Source organism: Mesoplodon densirostris, chromosome 1 (assembly GCF_025265405.1).
Source record: "Mesoplodon densirostris isolate mMesDen1 chromosome 1, mMesDen1 primary haplotype, whole genome shotgun sequence".
NCBI classification, from domain to species: domain Eukaryota; kingdom Metazoa; phylum Chordata; class Mammalia; order Artiodactyla; family Ziphiidae; genus Mesoplodon; species Mesoplodon densirostris.
Genome location: NC_082661.1, coordinates 178,047,533 through 178,067,309, shown reverse-complemented (window position 1 = coordinate 178,067,309; position 19,777 = coordinate 178,047,533). Strand labels below are relative to the sequence as shown.

General features: G+C 53.7%; 1 protein-coding gene across 4 annotated transcripts in view; it reads left to right on the top strand.

Annotated features, from left to right (window-relative positions):
- SLC29A3 (solute carrier family 29 member 3) overlaps positions 1 to 19,777 on the top strand; it is a 43,309-nt gene that overhangs the window by 12,268 nt on the left and 11,264 nt on the right. For 2 of the 4 annotated variants that reach the window (XR_009533779.1, XM_060112412.1), the window contains exon 3: positions 13,021 to 13,103. The exons of the other annotated variants lie outside the window; for them this stretch is intronic. Coding sequence is in view for 1 of the 2 variants with exons in the window: in XM_060112412.1 (XP_059968395.1) it covers positions 13,021 to 13,103 (83 nt within the window). In the remaining variant the exon portion in view is untranslated. The remainder of the gene's footprint in view (positions 1 to 13,020; positions 13,104 to 19,777) is intronic. 4 annotated transcript variants of the gene reach the window in all.

Sequence of the window (19,777 nt, the reverse complement as noted above, 5' to 3'; positions counted from 1 at the left end):
CAGGTTTCCTGGGGCATTTGGCAGACACCCAGATTCCCAGGCTCCACTCTGCTGGCTCCTCCTCCCTGGGGTGGGCCTGGGCACTGTTGCCAGGTGCTCCTGACATGGCCAGCTGGCAGGGTAGCAGGTATCCAGGTCTCCTCTGTCCACATGCTGTTCCTTGAGAAGCACCATTCTGGGTGTAGATGGATCATGACACTCCTGCAGTCCACTCCTAGTGCAACTCAGATCTCTCCGAATGGAAAAGGTGCCTAGATTCCATTTGACAATCTCCTTTTTTTTTTTTTTTTTTTTTTTTTTTTTTTGCGGTACGCGGGCCTCTCACTGTTGTGGCCTCTCCCGTTGCAGAGCACAGTCTCCGGACACACAGGCTCAGCGGCCGTGGCTCACGGGCCCAGCCGCTCTGCGGCATGTGGGATCTTCCCGGACTGGGGCACGAACCCGTGTCCCCTGCATCGGCAGGCGGACTCTCAACCACTGTGCCACCAGGGAAGCCCTGGCAATCTACTTTTTAAGAGCAGAATTCTGAAGAATAGTGCTAAGTGAGGGAAACACCCTTCCTTACACCATGAAAGCATATTAAGGCGGGATTTTGCCAGAGCCCTGTCATCCCAGGAAAGGAGGAGCTGGGGGTGATCTGGGGGTCAGGCAGGTTAGGATGGGGCTCTAGGCTTCCTGAGCAGGACATGTGTGAGTGGCCACCAGGCAGAGAGGGCAGGTCCCTCTTCCCAGCTGCCCAGTGGCCTGGGCTAGCATGGATGGCTGCTCTAAACCATTTTTAAAAATTAGAACCAAAGTGAGTCATTTTTTTAAAATTCCCTTGTCCACCCTCTGATTCTAACTGCAGACCCAGCCAGCATGCTATTCCCAGTAAATATACCTGTGATGGCTTTTTCTTCTGTTTTTAGCTCTTGCTGTGTCCTGCAGAGGGAGAGAAAAAGCCCGACCTGAAACGCTGTCAGTCATGCCTTCAGTGGCCTCGACTTCTCTTTTTATTTTCTCCCTGTGTGCTCAGGGCCCCTGTCTACGGCTGCGCCCCGCTCCCTGGCCCTCCCAGGCTATCGCTCGCTCCCCCTCTGCCTTCGGTTTTATTTCTTCCTGCACACATCCTTAGAGTGTAGAGGTGATTTCCTCGACAAATTAGAACACGGCCTGGGCCTTACGTGCTCCAGTGTCTTCTCGATGTGATTGATCATCTCGAGTACCCGGAGAGCAGAACCAAACTGCAGTCTTTGCCGGGCGCCTTCATTACAGGGCCATAATCTGGGAGGGATCCGTGGTGGCAGCAGCGACCTGGGAGGCCCTCTTGGAAGTCTCGTGTGTGCACACACACGCAGGCACACATGCATCTGAGGCCTGTAGCAGCCTGTGGTTTCTGCCCACATGAACCCCCAAAGAAAAACAGCCTCCCTGTAGAGGAGAGGGCATGTTGGGTGAGGAAGTGCAGCTGGCTCTGCTCAGGACTGCCTCTTCCTGGTTGTGCTCCTGGGTTTCCTTCTACAGAGAGCAGCTGGAGCACCGCCAGGCCACCTCATTTTTTTTTGCTTGTGTTTTGGTTTTTTGTCTACCACTTCCTCTTTAGGCACATGCCACAGGGCCTGGTCCCTGTCCCCAGCCATCAGCCCTGGGTTGCTGATGTGTGTCAGCCCTCTGGGGGCTGCAGAAGCTGAGGGTAGGTGGGGAATTTCCTTGGAAGGCCTCTTCCTCCTTGCCCTGGCCACATGATCAGGCTGCAGAAGAGGAAGGACAGGCTGGCCGAGCGTCAGCAGGGACCGAGCCCTGAATCAGCTCTCACCCCGCAGAGGTTGTGTGTGGATTTACAGGCTCCCTGTTTCTCTGACCTTTCCCTCTACCTGTTTCTGAGCCATCTCCCTGCCTACTAAGATTCCAGCCTGAGGGTGCATAGGGGGCACATAAAGATGAAGATCCAAGGCCTGCTTGCCCCTGGTCAGGGACCTGGCGAAGGTGGGGTGGAAGGTTGACGGAAGTGATGTTGCCATTTTCCGCGCTCACCCTGCGTGGTGGAAAAACCTGGGGCTCAGGAGAGCTGGATTGTTTCTGACTCTTTGTCAAATTTGCGGGGTAACTTAGGGCTCCATTACCTTATTTAAGAAACTAGATCGAGGCTGGCAAACATTTTCTAAAGGGCCAGAGGGTAAATGTTTTAGGTTTTGCGGGCCACAGGATCCCTGTTTAACAGGTACTCAGCTCTGCCCTTGTAGAGTGAAAGCCACTGTGGATAATTCGTAAGCAAAGGGGTGCAACTATTTTCCAGTATTTACAAAGAAAGAGGGTGGGCAGATTTGTCACCAGGCCAGTCTTTTGCCAGGACTAGCCGCTCCCTTGTGGTTCTCCCCCTACGAGCGTTGTGAGATCCGTTGTAGAGGTGCCTACCTGGCTTAATTTCTCTTCGTAACACTTATCACTGCGTGACATATTGTCTATTTGTTTATACATTTGCCAGCTGTCTGCTTGACCAGAACATCAGTTCCACGAAAGCAGGAACTTGGACTGGATCCCCTGTTAATAGCTATAGGGCTCAATAAATATGAGCAGAGTGATGAGTTAATCAATAAGCATTTGTAGAGGGCCAGACACGTGTCAGTGCTGGACTGCTGGCGGGGAGAGGGCACGGGAGGAAGACCGTCGTCCCAGGATTAGACGCCGTGGTCCCGTATTCAGGGGGTTGGAATCTCACTGTGGGGTCATTATTTTACCCGCACGCTCAGACTACACCGGAGCAGACTTCCTTCCCTACCCCTGCCCAGTCGAGTTGCTCAAGCCTGAAACTGAGGCGTTACCTTTATTTCCCTCTGTCTTTCCACCCCCACCTTGAGCCCATTAGCAAGTCTTGTCAATTCTACCTCTGAAACATCTCAGTCCCTCCAGTTCTCCCCTCCACAGTCTCAGCCTCGCTGGCCCCCAGGGCGCCCCCTTCAGTCGATTCTCCATGGAGGCTGCAGAAGTGGTCTCTTTAAGACAAAACAGAGAAGCTGTCCACTGCGCCAGGTAAGGGGACAGGGGACTGGGTCTGAGCTATGTGACTTTGGGCAAGTACCCGACCTCTCTGAGCCTCAGTGTCCTCCTCTGCAACATAGAGGGAGCAAAGACGTGATGAACACTCGGAACAGCACCATGTGGTGGGGGCTTGGAGAATGGGTGCCTGTACCACGTTTCTCAGCTGTTTAGAATCCCACATCCAAACTCCAACCCCAGCCTGGACGCCCAGGCCCTGCCCATACCCCCAGCCTAGTCCCCTCCTCTCTCCCTCGCTCCCTGGATTCCAGAATAACCCTGGTTTTTCAGTTGCTTGAACACACCAAGCTCATTCATGCCGCAGAGCCAGCTGTCTGCTGTTCCCTCTGTCCAGAAAGCTTTTCTCCTCACCTGTCACACAGCTTATCCTTGGGTCTCTGTTCACACATTAGCATCTCACTACCCTCTCTAACATCAATCCCCCACTAGGCTCTATTTTACCCCCTTATTTGGTTTTCCTTTTTATCCCATTTGTTATAACTTGCAGTCTTTTTTTAAAACTTGTTGCTTCCTCATTTTTTGCCGCCCTCACTAGAGCACCCCAGCTCCAGCACACGTTGGGCAAATAGCAGGGGCTCGGCCATTATGTGTTGAGTAAGTGAGTGAGCTTTGGGGATCGACTACCTTTAACATTTCTTGAATGAATGAATGAGTGGATAAATGCATAGCCCCTGCCACCCACTCCTGCCAGGCGACCCGCTAGACCTGGCACTGGTCATGTGGTTTTGCTGCTCAGAGGCCTTCCATAGCTCCCTAGTACCGTCTGGAATAAACACCCCTCTTCAGCCTGCTACATGGGAGCACCTGTTAGCCTCCCTCACCCCCACGTGCCCCATCATTTAACCAAACTGGAGCCTGAGAAAGGTCCAAAAGAGAGGGGACAGTGCATGAGGAGCTCCAAGGAGGGGCCAGGAGGCCAGGCTACTGGCGGAGGGCGTGTCGCTGCTGGGCCCTTTGAGGCAGACAAGCACAGGACAAATGGGCTTGGCTTGTGGGTGAGGGGCTGTGGGCGGAGGAGGGAGCTGAGCAAAGGCGAGGGGAGAGCTGGGACCCGGGGGAGTGGACGTGAGCTGCAGTCAGGTGATGGGGACGCGGTGGGGGGGGGCGGCAAATCATGGAGCTGGGGTGAGGGTGAAAGGGAAACCGAGGAAACTTTGAAGGGAGGACACTGAGAAAAGGAGGGAGGAACCATGCGGCCTCGGGTCTTGTGGGTTCTCTTGAAGGCCTCTGATTTGGGAGCTTGGAGCTTGGGCTCAGCAGGCCACCTAGGCGAGATGGCCAGCTGGCAGCGGAAAGTGTTCTGGAGTCAGGGAGTGATGCAGGCAGGCATGGGGCGCCGTCAGAGCTGGGGGATGAACTCCCAGGGCAGGGCTGTAGCACAGGAAGGAGGGAGCTAATGAGGCCCCTCCGATGGCAGAGAGTGCAGGGGACTGAGCCGCCGAGGAGGGGGCCTGGAGGTGGCCCGTGAGTCCAGGAGGGGGCGCTGGAGGGGAGGTGCAGTGGTTTCTCGTGGCTGTTCCATTAACAAGCTACCACAACCCACGTGGTGTAGAGCAGCAGGAATTTTATTCTCACAGTTCTGGAGGCTAGAAGTCCAAAAGCAAGGCTCCAGCAGGACCGTGCTCCCCCTCTACCCCCCACAAAGACTCTGGGAAGAATCTTGCCTCTTCCAGGTTCCAGGGGCTCCCAGCGAGCCTTGGCTTCCCTTGGCCTGTGGCAGCACAACTCCGGTCTCGGCCTCTGCGTTCACTGGGTGCCCTCCCTGTGTGTCTGTCTCTGTGCCCTCTCCTTCTTGTAAGGACACTGGTCCTTGGATTTAGGGCTTACTCTGATCCAGTGTGACCTCGTCTTAACTAATTATACCTGCAAAGACCCTATTTCCAAATCAGGTCGCATTTGAGATTCTGTGTTGACGTGAATTTGGGGGGGACACAGTTCAGCCCATTATAGTGGGTGGCATGTGGTGACAGGAGCCTGAGGGCTCAGACCAGGCCGTGGTTATGGGTGGGCTGCAAAGAGGACCCCTTGAAGGAGTCTTTCCCTGGAGCCACCCAGGAGCGGGTAAGGCATTCACAGTGAGGGCAGACGCTGCATTTTGAGGGAGTTTGGAGTGAAAGGAAGGAGGGGCCTGGTGGCCAAAGACAGTGAAGTCAAAGAGGTTTTTTTTCTTAGCCCAAGGGAGACCTGAGTGAGCCTCTTAGGCAGAAGAGTAGGAGGGGGCAGCAGTGAGGGAGAGAGAGAGGAAATGCAGGTGAGGAATGTGAGGGTTCGTGATGGAGGAAGAGCACCTTCTTGCCCTGGAAAGCTTTACACAGAGGGGAGGGAGGGCAGGGAGGCTTATTCCAGAAAACCTCAGGAACTTTGCTTATCCTCTGGCAGGAGTTCCAAAGGAGGTGTGAAAAAAGATCACAGGCTGAGGAGGGCTTCCAAGCTATTGAAGAGCCAGATTTATAGTGGCCCCAGGGAGTGTCTGGGCCTGGAGAAGGCCTGAGAGTCCATGCTCAGGCCAGGCATCAGGGCTGATGTTAGAACAGCATGCAAAGGTCTCATGGGGCCTTCTTTCCTTGGAGTGACTGGGTCATCTTTCTGGGCCTTACCTGTCTGGCTCTGACCCCAGCTTTGTTGTGCCGTTGGGCCCCTGGCTACCCCATCACACCTTGGTGGATCTGGGCTCCTGTTTCCCTCACCTCTCTGAGCCCTGGAACAGGCATTGCCCCTCCCTCCCTGCCTAGCCAGCCCTCCCTGCTCATCCAGGCCCCCAGCCACAAACCCCTTAGTTTTCTGAGGCCGGTGCCCCAAACAGGGGGCCTTAGAACCCAGAGACAGGACGCCACCTGCACCCCTCACGGGGACAGCGGCCCTCTGCTCACTTCTTGGCCTGCCCAGGAGTGACTGTGACCAGTGCCAAGGTGGAGACGCTTCCCCTGCAGCATCCCAGACACAGAACTCAGGTCTGGGCTGTCCGAAGGCAGCAAGTTTGCAATGGCAAGCTATTCTTGGCTCCAGCCTGCTCGCTGCTGCTAATTTCATGCTCCTGTGATCCAGGTAACGCTTTGCTGCCTCGAGCTGCCACCCCCCCAGGCTTGAATCGCTTTTTCTTGCCCCGCAGGAGCCCAGCTGCCTCCACCGTGCTCTTGAGGTGGGGGCCACGCAAAGCTGCCTCTCAGAAGCCGCTGGGCGGCCGGCCCCAAGCTAGCTGGCCGCGGCTCGTGACTAATTTGCTGCACTTATTTCAAAGTGCGCAAATGGCATTCGGGGGAGAGGAAGCTTACCCAGGGCCTGCCAGAGATAAACGGGCTCATTTTGGGGCCTCCCTGCCTGAAGAAACCTCTTTCCCTGGACTCTGAGCTCAGAATTAAATTCTTCCAGAAGAGATGCTTAGCACGGAGCCTCTCAGCGTGGAGGAGAGGAAATGCTGCCCGACGTAAAATGCGCCTCACATCTGGCCAGCTGGCTCTGCTGGGTTTTTAGATTGTGTTTGAGGAACATCTCTCCCCCTTCCTGGTGTTCACAAGCTGGGCTAGAGGGTCACGGACGGAAATGGTTTCTTCCTCTCCACTGCAAGTGGATCAATGCCCTGTGCCCCAGCCACAGGGCTGCTCCACACCGACCTGCCGCCTGGGGGCCGCTGGCATCTCGCGCCCCTGGGCGGGCTCTGTCCACAGTCTGAGTTTTGATCCCCGCCCCCACTCGTCCTGGGGTGTTCTGCTGGGGTTTGCATGGTCAGGAGAGAAGCTGGAAGCCTGCCCAGTGCTTCCCAACTACAATGTCCTCCTTCACATGGCCTGTGCTTAGCAGCAGACCGTGTCCATCCATTTCGGTGGCTGACAGTAGTGAGGGCTTCTCTCTCAATCTTTATTTTTTTGTGTGTGCTTTTTACTGCTACTCCGATCTACAGGCCTGAGGAAAATGCACAAGGGAATGGACGGTGGGGTTTAAGGAAAAGAGAGAGTTAACAGGCAGAGGGGAGAACTCAAGCCCCGTCATTTGCTGGCTGGGGCAGAGGGAAGACGCCACCCTCATGGAAACTTTGATCCCGCGGGCTGGTCCCAGCTCACTGCTGGGGAGGCATGTGGGCTGCCAGTCCCGGCCTCTGGGGCAGCCAGTGACATGCTGTAATCCCAGTGACGGTGTTTGGGTTTGTGTGACTGTGAGGCAGGCGGCCTCAGCTACAGCGGTTCTTACGTTGTGGAGAGATGATAACGATCTCCCCATCCCACCCCTGCCCCGCATCAGAAAAGCCTGCCACCAGCACTCTCCAAATGTGCACCTCTGTGCAATTCATCCACCTCTGTTAGCCTCAAGCTTCTTATCTGTAAAATGGGAGCAATCCTAATTCTGACTTGCTCTTACAGGCTGAGTTAAGAGCAAATGGACTGGGGTCTGTGCAGGCCACATGTAAGCAGTTTTGTTCAAATGTCAATAACCTGGTACTGTGCAGGGCTTCCGTGTCCATTGGATTACCTGGCAAGTGCCAAAGAGGACCTTTGATGTTACCTTTGCCAGACGCCGAGCCCTAGGTAATTGCACGGTGCAGGGGAGATACTGGAGGGCAGGAGGATCAGACTAGACATTCAAGGAGCAGAAGTTTTCCTCTTTGTTCCTCAGAGCTGGGCTCGCCTCACACTGAGTTGGAGAATTTAGAATGGTGGGGCCGCTCTCTCTCAGCACCCCGAGGGGGAGGGGCAGGTGCTGTGGCTGCATTCCTGCCTCTCTGCCCTGTGTTTGGATTGAATGAATCACAGGGTGCCTTTCTGTCTCAGTGCAGTAGATTCCTGTGGATGCTGAGGAAAGCCTCAGGGTGGTCTGTTCCGACAAATGAGCTGGGGTTAGAGTCCTAACTGGCAAAGAAGCATCCATCCCTGCCTTTGCATGTGCTCTTCCCACCTCTTGGAATGCCATTTCTCTCTCCACCAGCAGCACCTCCCCATATCTGTCTGGCAAACTTCCCCCCATCTTTCAGGCTACAGTCCAAGATGGATGGCCTCCTATGGGAAGCCCCCCCCCCCAAACTCCCTCCTTCCCTCCCCTCCCATCCCTTGTATCCATTGTTCTACAGCTGTAGGGTTGCACCAGACTACGTGCTGCCTAAGGGCATCAGGCACCCTTTCTTGTCTATTTTTTTTTTTTTTTTTTGCGGTACACGGGCCTCTCACTGCTGTGGCCTCTCCCGTTGTGGAGCACAGGCTCTGGACGCGCAGGCCCAGCGGCCATGGCTCACGGGCCTAGCCGCTCCGCGGCATGTGGGATCTTCCCAGACTGGGGCACGAACCCATGTCCCCTGCATCGGCAGGCGGACTCTCAACCACTGCGCCACCAGGGAAGCCCTCTTGTCTATTTTATACGCCAAACCACCAGCACCATGTTGGGCACACAGTGAACAAAGGAGTGGGTAGAACAGGAAGGGATGCTGATGTGCATGGACAGTGGCCACTCAGCCAGGCTGAGAGCTGTGGGATTACCAGCCTCTGGGTCTCCCGCCTCCTGGGGCAGACAAACCTGCTTGGGGACCTTTCATCATCTCATGAAGTCCTGCCCTGCTACATCCACCCACCTTCCAGCCCTGCCTTCTTTCTGAATCAGATACGGTCTCCCACCTGCAATTATGTCAGGCCCAAACTGACCCCCATGAGCTGTGTAAACAGGGCTGCCATGCTGCACAGCTCTGCGGAGCTCCATTCATGTCGCCGTGCACGTGGCTGGTGCCCCCTGGGGTTGTGCACAGAGCAGCCTCCACTGTCATAGGAGGGGGCCCAGTGCCATTGCCCTCCTCACTCCTCCAAGACCGGAGTCCTTGGTGTCGTCGGGTTTACCTCTGGAGGTAGAGGCTGCAGACTTGTTGCAAGGCGCCTGGTGGGATAAATAACAACAGAGCCTTTTGAGGGAACTCTCAGGAATCGGTCCCAAGTGGAGGTGAACCATGGTGTGAATTATCCCCAAACATTGCATTACGTAAAATCACCCTGTGGGATGGCGATTTCAGATTTCTTCGGAGGGGGAAGCACTGTTGCCATTCTGACTGCAATGCGTTTGAACCAGTGTTCAGATGCCTTCACATTTCCTTGAGTAAAAAGGGAGAAGGTAACCTCAACAGGCCTTGGAAGCAAATGAGACGAACCCAGGAAGTGAGTACCAGCTGCAAGTCTGCGATGTGTGGGATGGAGAATTGAACATAGGGCCTTTGCTGTTGGATGTTTTTAGAAAGGAGCCTGAGGCAGTACCTTACCCGTGATACTCCGTGGGGAGCGCAGTCCTCAGGAAGTAAGAGTGAGGGAAAGGGGAGTGAGGCGGGGATGGAAGAGGCAGATACAGGCTGTGGTATCACTGCACTGGCCACAGCTTTGCAACTAAACACAGCTGCTTGCTCGGGCACACGGGATGTCTCCCGAGGAGCCACGTGGAGCCACCACATTTTAGAACAGATGTGGTGGAGGGGGGTGAGGAAGGAAAGACAAGCAATGTGTCTCTAGTCTCCTTCCCATCTCCTCTCATTGGTTGAAGCCTACCTTGTGGGTGGGGCTTTGCCTCCCCCACCCTTCAGAGAGGGTCACCCGGCCCCTCCCAGAGCCACCCAGGGAGCAAGAGCCTCAGCGAGCACAGCCCAAGCAGTAGGCAGGCTCAGGGGTCTCTTCTTGGCAGCTGCCCCCCTCTGCTGGTGGCGGCAGTGGCTTTATGACCACGTGGGACCAAGTAGCAAGGCAAATGGCCTAAGGGGCAGGTGAGGTGAGCAGATCTGGAGTGGCACATACACTAAGTCCAGTTTCTTGAAATCAGTGGATGCTGCTTGCAAAAATGATCCTAATTTTAGCGAAGGATTTGGAGAGGAAAGGCTTGGAGGACTGATGTGGTCGTCAAGCATAACCTTCGTTCCCCTCGTGGGCAGGCACGTTGGTCCTCATGTCTGGCAAGAAGTTGAATAAAATCATGGTCGGCTCTCTCTGCCTTCATCAAGGAACTGAATTTAAATTGCAACAGGAAGGCTGCGATATTCAGAAAAACCCCTGTTACTAGGAACTCAGCTATCCCAAACCCTCACTAAATAGGAATCCACCACTGCAGAACAGAATACTACCAACTTAGCAGCTTACAACAACACACGTTTATTATCTCACAGTATCTGTAGGCCAGGAGTCTGGGTACAGCCTAACCCAGTCTTCTGCTCAGGGTCTCACATGGCTGCAGTAAGGGGTTGGCCAAGGCTGCAGTCTCACTGGAGGCTCAACTGGAGAAGGATCACTTCCAGGTTTACTTGGGTTGTTGGCAGAACTCAGTTCCTTGCAGTTGTAGGACTGAGAGCTTTGGTTTCTTGCTGGGTATTGGCCAGAAACCACTCTCAGCGACTAGGGGTCACCTGCAGTCCTTGCCACGTGGGTTTCCTTAGCCTGGCCCCCTGCCTTCTCCAAGCCATCAAGGGAGGAAAAAAAGAGTCCAGCAAGATGGATACCACCACCTCATGTAACGTAATCCTGTCCACATAATTGTGTATACCCGTCACCTTTGCCGTGTTCTGTCAGTTAGAAGCAAGTCCAGGCAGGGCCCAGCCACACTCAGCAGAGGGGATGATACAAGGGCATGAACACAGGAGGCTGGGATCATGGGGGCCACCCTAAGAGCCTGCCCACCACACCTCATTTTGCTAGAGCTCTGCTTATAAGCAAAAGCAGCAAATAAGTAAAAACCACCACATGTTTATATCAGGAATTAAGTTTAAAAAAAAAAAAAAAAGCTCTGTGGGATGTGCTGAGTCCACCTGTGCCACTAACCACAGCTCCCAGCTCTGAACCAGTAGAAAGATGACCCAGGGTCAAGTCCATTCTTCCCCTGCCTCTGCGCCCCACCCTGTGCCCTTTGTAAAGCAGAGAAATGGGCTCAATCAACAGAAAGGAAGTCCTAGCCTTACCCAGTTGTCAATATTTAAAAAGCTTTTCCAACATTAAAAGGAACTTCTTCTGCTTAAATATCAACAAACCAGAACATTCAATTACCTAGAAAATCCGCATTCCTAAAATGTTCAAGCAACCTGAGCCTGCTTGAAAAAACAAAGACAGAGCTTCTGCATCCCACGTGATGGCCGTTTATAGATTTGCCACAAAATGAACAGTCACTGAAGGAAGGCTGTCATGAGGAACTCAGATTTAGGGCAGTCCTGGCCCCCACCTGCAGCTGTCTCTTCCTTGGGGCCCCTTTCCATTGCTTCCAACCACCCAGCACCTGCCTGGCCTCACCTACGCCCAGCCACTATGTCAAGGCGTAATTGACTGAGTGCCTCGGACCAGTCCAGGCTCCACTGAACCCATCAGGCTAGGACGTGAGGTGGCCCCTCAAAGGAGGAAGGCTATTTCTGAGGCTCATGGTTGATGGACCACAGTAGCTGTGATTATCATTTTAATTGCAAGGCCATCACAATCTTATATTCAGGGTGTGGATCACAAAGCACTCTGCAGCCTTAAAAACAGACTGTGGAAACGGTCTGTGCTTCAGACTAGAAGTGGCCCATTATGACATCTTTCTTTCTTGGCCTCCACATTGCAGTCAGACTCTCCCAGAAAGGAAAGATCTTACCCTCCCTTTTAAGGTCTGACGCAAATCCCACCTCCTCTGGGATCTTTTCCCCAAACCATATTCATTCCCATTCTCTCCAGGACTCAGCCCCCTCCTTCTACTTCCCTACCCAGAACTCCCTTAGAACTCACTGCTTCTACCACTGATTTGACAACAACCCCCCACAGAATTCTGACAGCTCTTCCTACGGTGTTTTGAGACATTAAAAAACCTCACACTCTATCGTACACTCTCAATGGGACACCCCGTTCTTAACAGGGAAGAAGCATGTCTTAAACTCTGCAGAGATCCTACAATTGCCCAAGCTCTTTGCACATTGGCAAGATTTTTGCACACATTGTTCTTGGTACTTGGCACATTTGTACTTAAAATAGTTCCCCAGTTAAGTTCAATTTTGTAAACTTTCCAGAGTACTCACAGCTTTTTTATTTTTTAGGGTAAAGAATATCATTCGTATAAAGCCCAGGTACTTGCACACGGTATGCTTAATACATGGAAGCTGTTTTCACGGCTTAGAACCCATTGTCAATACTGACCTGGGGTTCACGGTTTGACATAAAAGGACCAAAGCCAAGATGTGTCAGCCTTTCCAGTGTTTTGGCTTTTTGTTCGACACGTATATTGAGGGATGAGGTACACTCAGTAAAATCTACCCTAGTGAGTGGACAATTCCCTGAGCTTTGAAAAATGCATACAGTTGCCACTCAGCTTCTTCAGCTGAAAGTTGCAGCACATTATAATCAGGAATCTTCGTCTTTTCTGTGGTCTCATGCACTCTTTGTCTGTAATACTGTCGAGCTACTTCCAGGAAAACGCCCTTTTTCCTCATCTTGGCCAGACTAAGAGCCACTTCCCAAAGTGGCTTTGACCTTGGGTAGCAGCTCTATTGAAGGAGCAAATCCAGAGTCGGAACAGAGTTTCTCTGCAAGGATCAGGGCCCCATGTATTTCTAAGAGGCCTCACTTGGTTGCGAGAATGTGAGAATGGGGATGAGTCATAACAAAACCCATCTGGGTGTCTCTGAAATTTGACAATGGGCTAAGAGACAGATAGGATAAAATTTTTCTTTGTAAACATACATCAAGTTCTGTCTCCATTGCCTCAGACATGGGTGGAACAGGTAGGATGAGTGGGAGCATGGGCTGCAGAGTGTTAGCGCAGGGACAAAGTCCTACCCTTCCTTGTGTCCCCAGCACTTAGCACAGCTCATTGCTGGTATCTGTTGTGTGACCGAGTGAGCGGTCTTAGGTTAGAGATGGGGCAAGACCATGCCATCTCGGGGTGGACTTACCCATCACTCGTAGGTGTCTAAAGACAGTGGGGAGAAGACCCACCAACAGGGGCCCTGTCCATGCTCTCAGGTGGGGCCCCTCCACTCCATCCTGAGTGACCTCAGCAGACTCCTCACTTCTGTGATTGCAGAACTACTTTGAGAGCTACCTGGCCATTGCCTCCACTGTACCCTCCGTGCTGTGCCTCCTGGTGAATTTCCTGCTTGTCAACAGGTAGGCCACCTTCCTCCCTCTCCCAGGCCCCTGACCTTCACCTCCAGCCTCGTCCGCTCCCCTTTGGTCCACAGTTGCTTCTCTTCTGCTGGCTTACATGTGCCCACTAAAGTAGGAAGCAGGCAGTTCAGACTCCTCCATGAAGACTGAGAGTCAGATCGCTTACCTGGGGCCCTGCCTATGGAATGCCTGGTCAGGGAGCTGCACGCTGCCACATGGGGTCAGAGCTGACTGTCAACAGCTGCCTGGGCCGCAGGGACACCACGGGTGGTGGGTGGGGCCCGGGGAGCAAGGTTTGTGGAGGCTGGTCTTCCAAGCCTTTCTGAGAGCCGTAGAAAGTTAAGAGCCTGGGGTCTTCCCTGGTGGTCCAATGGTTAGGACTCTGTGCTTCCAACGCAGGGGGCATGGATTTGATCCCTGGTCTGTCAGGGAACTAAGATCCCACATGCCACATGGAGCGGCCAAAAAAAAAAAAAAAAAAAAATCAGAGCCGGAAGTTAAGAGGCTGGCACCCCACCAGCCTGGTTCTCACTATATGGGAATGGGTCACCCAATGCTCAGTGCCAAGCTGGTAACAGCAGCTCATGAGTCGACCACCTATGGGGGTGGTCAGTGGGTGACTTCTGACACAGCATTTGTGAAGGGTGGGATGCACTGTGGAAGAAGGAATGATTTAGGAGATAGCCCGTGGCCCTTTCACCCCACTGGGTGACTGGTGCCATCCGTTCTCCATTTAGGTTTACAGGGGTAACAGCCTGAGCTACTTTGCCTGCATTTCCCCTAAGCTATCATTAGCTGATAAAGGTAGCTGCGTTGTGATTCAGAAACTTGGGCATCTCTTGGGCACGGCCTACTGAAACCCTAGGTCACTGGTGGCAAACCTGTTTTACCCAACTCTGCTCAGTTTGTAGTGACTACCTGGATCTCTGCTTGAACAGGATTCTTCGGCAGGTCTGACCTCAGGGAGTGTGCTGTGATTGATTATTGATGTCTGTTCTGAGTCCAGGAGGAGAGAGGGCAGCGCATGTGCCTCAGGTGTGCTAAGCCTGAATAGGCCAGTCTTTCCAAACATTTTATTTTGTGGGGTTATTCCAATGATCTGTTGTTGCAGAAAAATGATCCCAGAGCATGGTGGCTGAAAACACTACCACTATCTCTCATGGTTCTGGGAGTCAGCAGGCTCAGCCGGCAGCTCTGGTTGGCCCTCTCTCATGCGGCTGTAGACAGCTGGGGCCTCCGCGGGGCACCTCTCTCTCTGTCTATCTCTGTCCCTCCCCTCAGTCTCTCACAGGTTGGCCTCAGGTAGCAGGACTTTTCATGTTGTGGCTGAGGAGCAGGCGCTCCAAGAGAGCAAGGCAGAGCTGCATGGTTTTGGTAACCTAGTCTCTGCAGTCCCATACCGTCCCTTCTGCCCACTCAGTTTTAAGGGACCAGGGACCCCACCTTTCAATGGAAGGAATGTCAAAGAATTTTGCACGCCTCTTAAAACCAAAGTGAAGACTGGACGAGCAAGAGGGAGAATGGTCTGAGACGGCCTGGGGGCCGAAAGCCAGCTGGCCCCTAACCTGCCTGCTCATGCCTGTCCCTGGCACACGGGGCTACGGTCAGTGTCCTGGCAGGAGGAACGCAGCCTCCAGAGATCCCGCCCAGGAGGAGGCAGGGAATGGAGTTGTGAGCAGGGTAGAGCTGGGTCCCTGGCAGTGACTCAGAAGAGAAGGCATGAGGAAAGGAAGGGCATGCAAGAAGAGGACGACAAGGAAGAGGTGACAGAGCCATGGCGGTGGGCAGTCCCTCGGCCTCTCACCACCCTGTCTCCTTTATAGGCCCCTCTCATGATCCTCTGTCCAAAGTGGAGGTGAGGAGATGTGCACAGGACCACAGTGCCAGGAAGGGCTGGCCTGAGCTGGCGTCTTACCTGGCACTGCCCCCTCTGTGGTCGTGAGGTCCAGCAGGCCGGAAGCCAGCCGGGACCAGGGAACAGCAGCGGCAGGGAAGGCCCAGCCTCAGGACCCTGGGCGAATAATCTCTGATCATCTTAGTTAGCATTCCAAGCACTCATAGCCCTGGGAGGCATTCTCTCCTTTAATCTGCAGTGGCCAAGAGCAGCAAGTTTATTCCCCTGTTTTACAGATGGGAAAACAGGCTGACAGAGGTGACCTGCCCAAGGTCATGTGGCCATTAAGAGGTTGGAGCCAGGATTGGAAGTGGGACCCTTCTCCCCCACATCTGTGCTTGGAACCTCTGGGCCCCCTGCCTCCTAGTTCTCCAGCTTCACAGGACCCCTCCGTGCAGCCAGAGCCGCATCTCAGACCTTATAAGCGAGAGCCCATTTCTGCCCTGACTTCAGGCTACTGGAGGGAAGGAGGTGGTGAAGAAGGTCTGGGTCTGTCTGCAGTGGGCGCTGCCCTCCCGAGGATGGCTGGGAGCTGGCTCTGAGGGCTCAGTGTTACAGGGCATCCTCCAGAAGGGTCCTGCCCACCCCAGGGCCTGCCTGTTCCCTTTCCCGGCTCCAGGAGAGTCGTGAGGGCCATGTGGAAAATGCTCCCAGCCTCTGTCTGTTTCTGGAGTGTGGGAAGATGGTTTGGAGCTAAGTTGTTTTTTATTTAATGTGCGAGATTGAAATGTCCCCTTTTCTCCCCTCCTGGAGAACCCTGGCTTCCTCTAACTGGCTCATCCATAATCGCCAAGTGTTTTATTATGTTAAATCTGTAGCATCATAAATACTTATGAGGAGGATTTACATTTTGGAGACTTATGAAGAAATCAGTCCCCTGGGGTCCTGAGCCCTCGTGAGCAAGGGAGGGAAGCTGGCAGCCTGGGTACATCTGGCAGCCCTCTCCAGGAATCGCATATCAGTATGACCTGCCCCAGGGTCCCAGGGCTGGAGCTGTCACTTCAGATGTCCCCTGTGCCAGAGCAGAGCCACCAAGCCTAGGGCAGCACTTGTCTAGACTTTCCCTAAAATCCCACCAGTGTTACCACCCCGTGGGCTGCTGTCCAGGTGGAAGAAGCAGAGAGTAAGGCAGTGTGCCCCCGTTAGTGGATGTGGGGTGGACGTGCACGGGGCACATTTTATAAAGCTTTATAAGCATTGACAATAGCCCCAGGCAAGATCCCTGAGGGCTTGGAGCCCCTGCAGGGGAGCTCCAGCTGAGAATGGGTTCTGCAGCTGGCAACTAGCTGGCGAGGAGGAGACCTGTGCAGGTGAGGGATGTGGGGTGGGGGGGTGGGGGGCAGAGGCGGAGCTGGGAGCTGCGTTGCTTTTGTAATGCATTTGGTGTTCACCTCCTCCCCTCTCCCTCTGCCCTCCTCTCCCTGCCCTGGGGGTGCCTGGGTAAGAAGTCCCCCAGCTCTCTCCAAAGCAACTTTCCTGTTCAGGCAACTACTTACCTTGTTTTGACAGGCACGGAGAGATTCTGGGATGCCAGCAGCGTTCCTGGGGTGGACCTTTCCTGCGTTGCATCTGGGAGGAGGTGGTTGGAGACAGAGGCCATTCCCAAGGCTGGCTGGGATCGCTGCTGCTGTTTCCAGCTGTCTCCCTGCCATGCTGAGGGGGTCAAAAAGCAGAGCGTGAAGGGGAGCTTGAGGCCCAGTGTGCACTGCTGGGACCCCTTAGTTATCAATTTGTGCATCCAGCAGGTGTTTACCAGGTGCCTGCCAGCCCCTATGCCAGCCCTGGGGGTGAGAACGAGATGGTGCCCTGTCCCTGTGCTGCTTCTCATGTCTCCTACTCTGTCCTTTGCCTTCTTCTTGCCCCAAGGAACTGCTAAAACTTTGGGGCATTAGTCTCCAGCCTTTCTCTCCACTTGAATTTTTTCAGATTTAGAAGCATAAACTGGAAGAAACCTGAACTTTTTCTTGTCCCACCTCTTCTTTTTCAAGGAAACTGAGACCCAGAAAGGTTGAATATTTGCCTGGGGTCACACAGTGAATTGGTGGCAGAGTTGGCAGGGTTTCTGTCTCTGGACTCAGGCTCTGTGCCCCTGTGGCTCTTATCTTTGGGGTGGGTGGGGAAGCTCCAGCTCCTGGGAGAGAGTTGCGGGGCGGGGGGACTGTGTGACAGGGTTGAGTGTGTAGCATCACCCTGAGCATCAGAGTAAGGCCTGACCACCAGCCTTCAGGGCACCTGGTGTGCATTTAAAATAGATACTCAGGGGCCCCTGGGGTCCCGGTGCTCACCTGACTGCCCACCAGCTCCTGCCCAGGCCAAGTCCCCTGCAGACCCTGGGAAGATGTGTCTTGATGTGGAGTTTCTCAGAAACAGACCCTGGAACAAGGATTCAAGTGCAGGTAGTTTATTTGGGTGGCCACAGTAGAAGGGGGGAGACTGGGAAGGGATGGCAGCCAATAAAAGAAGCCTTATCAAGCCAGCTCCCATAGAAGGTGACCAAGCTTCAGCTGCTCAGAACTCTGGCAGCCAGTGTGGAACACACACCTGAGGGGGTGGGAGCTGGGGTATTTATCCACCCACTTCCCCATCATTGGCTGAAGGCTGTTCTTGGGAGCTGTTAATCAATCACCTGTCACTTGCAGCCTGCTTCCTGGTAAGAGGGGAGGGCAGGAGGGCAGGACACCCATTGCTCAGAGGCTGAGTCTCTATGTTGCTCCCCATCTGGAAACCCTGATGTGCCTCTACGTGTTGGTTGGCGCTCTTGGTAACAAGGGAAAGAGACACAAAAAAGATTTTCTCATTCTTTCCTTAGAAAATTAAAGTCAGGGCTGCCTCCGCTGCTGGATCTAGGGGAGTACAAACGTCCTCCTCATCCGCCGGCCCTGGGCTCTGTGTCTGCCTACTTGGCTTCATCTCAAATGTGGCCTCTCCCCATGCAGCTGGCCAGATAGGGACCAGCAGCCCCCGACACGGTCCTGGCAGACACCCAGCTTCTCTCTACCTTTGAGTCCCAGCGATGACTGACTGGCCCTGCCTAGGTCACATGCTAACCCCTAACCCAATCCAGTGGCCAGAGGTATGGGTGGGACACCCTGATCACCCCATACCAGGTCGTGTGCCCTCATTTGTGGATGGGTTGGTGTGGACAGTATGACCGTCCACCTCCGCAGGACACCTTGGCATGGAAGGAGTGCTCTTGGTGGGAGGGACGCTGGCAGACAAAGCCTGCATGCCCACTCACGCCCCACTCTGAGGATCAAGTCTTGGCACTTATCAGTTGGACTAGGCCCTCCAGGGTGGGGCTCCATGTCTGTCTGGTGTCCTCTGCTCTCAGTGTCACCTGCAGCCAGAGTCCATTTTAATTCCCTGAGTGTGCTACGCACTCTCTCACAAGATATGTGCACTCACATCCATACATACCTTACACCCCAGCTTAGGTATTGCCTCCAAAAAACCTATGAGATGCTCAGAGTGGGTTTTGTGCCCCTCAGATGTGCCCAGGATGCCCTATGGCCCTGCTGATGGAGCACTTTGCACACTGGAACAAAATGCCTGTCCCTCATCTGTCCTGTGTCCCGGGCATCCAGCCCAGTGCTGGACACACAGTATTTGGCAAGTGTTATTTGTGGAATGAACACACCAGAGAGGACGTGCCTTAGCAAGACAGCCATGGGTTGGGGCTCAGCAGACCTGGGTCCTCATCCCAGCTCCTCACACCACGACCTTGAACTATCCCTTCACTTCCTCGGGCTTCCTTCTGCCCCTGACACAGCCCAGGCAGCACCTGCTCTCCCTTCAGCCAAGGATAGGAAGGAAACTCAAATAAGCCTGGGGCCACAAAAGCACCTTGAAGAAATCCTTTCTTGCTTTTCATGCTCATCATTTCACACTTCTTTATGTATGTATATATTTTTTCTGCCTTTCATGTCTTTCTTTTTTTATCCAAAAGAAATTTGTGTATAACTAATCTGGATTTTCTCCCAGCCGCCACCCACTGGTTAGCAGGAAAATTAACTAAACGTCCAGTCTGGCTTAAAGCTTAGTCTAAGCTGATGATTTAAACAGCCTCTTTAGATGATGTTCTCTCTCCCTGAAATAAAAATACACTTTCACAGAGAGCTAGGCTTCCCTGCTTCTCCCTGCAGGACGATGTCTGGGCAGGTTGGAGGCTGGGAGAGGTGTAAGGCTTACATGCAGGAGTGGGGTTGGATGGGGGTAGCTGGCTCTAGCTTGGCGTCAGCTGCTGCCCATGACAACTGAGACCATCACAGGAGCCTCCTTCTGCCCTGGCCACCTGTTCTGGGCCACCCATGTTCCCTTCATTCCCAGGGAGGCAGTAGGGTGTCATTCTGAGAGCACAGGTGGGAGCAGCTGACTGACCTTGGGCAAGTTGCTCAGCCTCTGTGACCTCGGTTTCCTTATCTGTATACGTGGGGTAGGTAAGAATACCTATTTTGTGGAGCTGGTGTGAGAATTCAACAAGTTAGCATTTAGAAACCACTTAGAAGAGTACCTAGCACAAATGAAGTACTATCTCAGTGTTTGCTTTGACGACGACAGCGATGATGATGATTTTCTTCTCTTCTCCCTTCTCTCCCTGCCACTGCTAAGTTTTGGGGGAAGGAATCCCAGTGGGTGGTTGTTCTGTTTAAGCACTAGACAAAGCCAGCAGGAGCTCATCCCCATGGCAGGAGGAACGGGGGTCTTGCCTCAAGAGCCCTCATCTCCTGTCCTTGAACCTCACAGCAAGATGAAAAGAAGCAGCATCTGAGAACATTGCCCT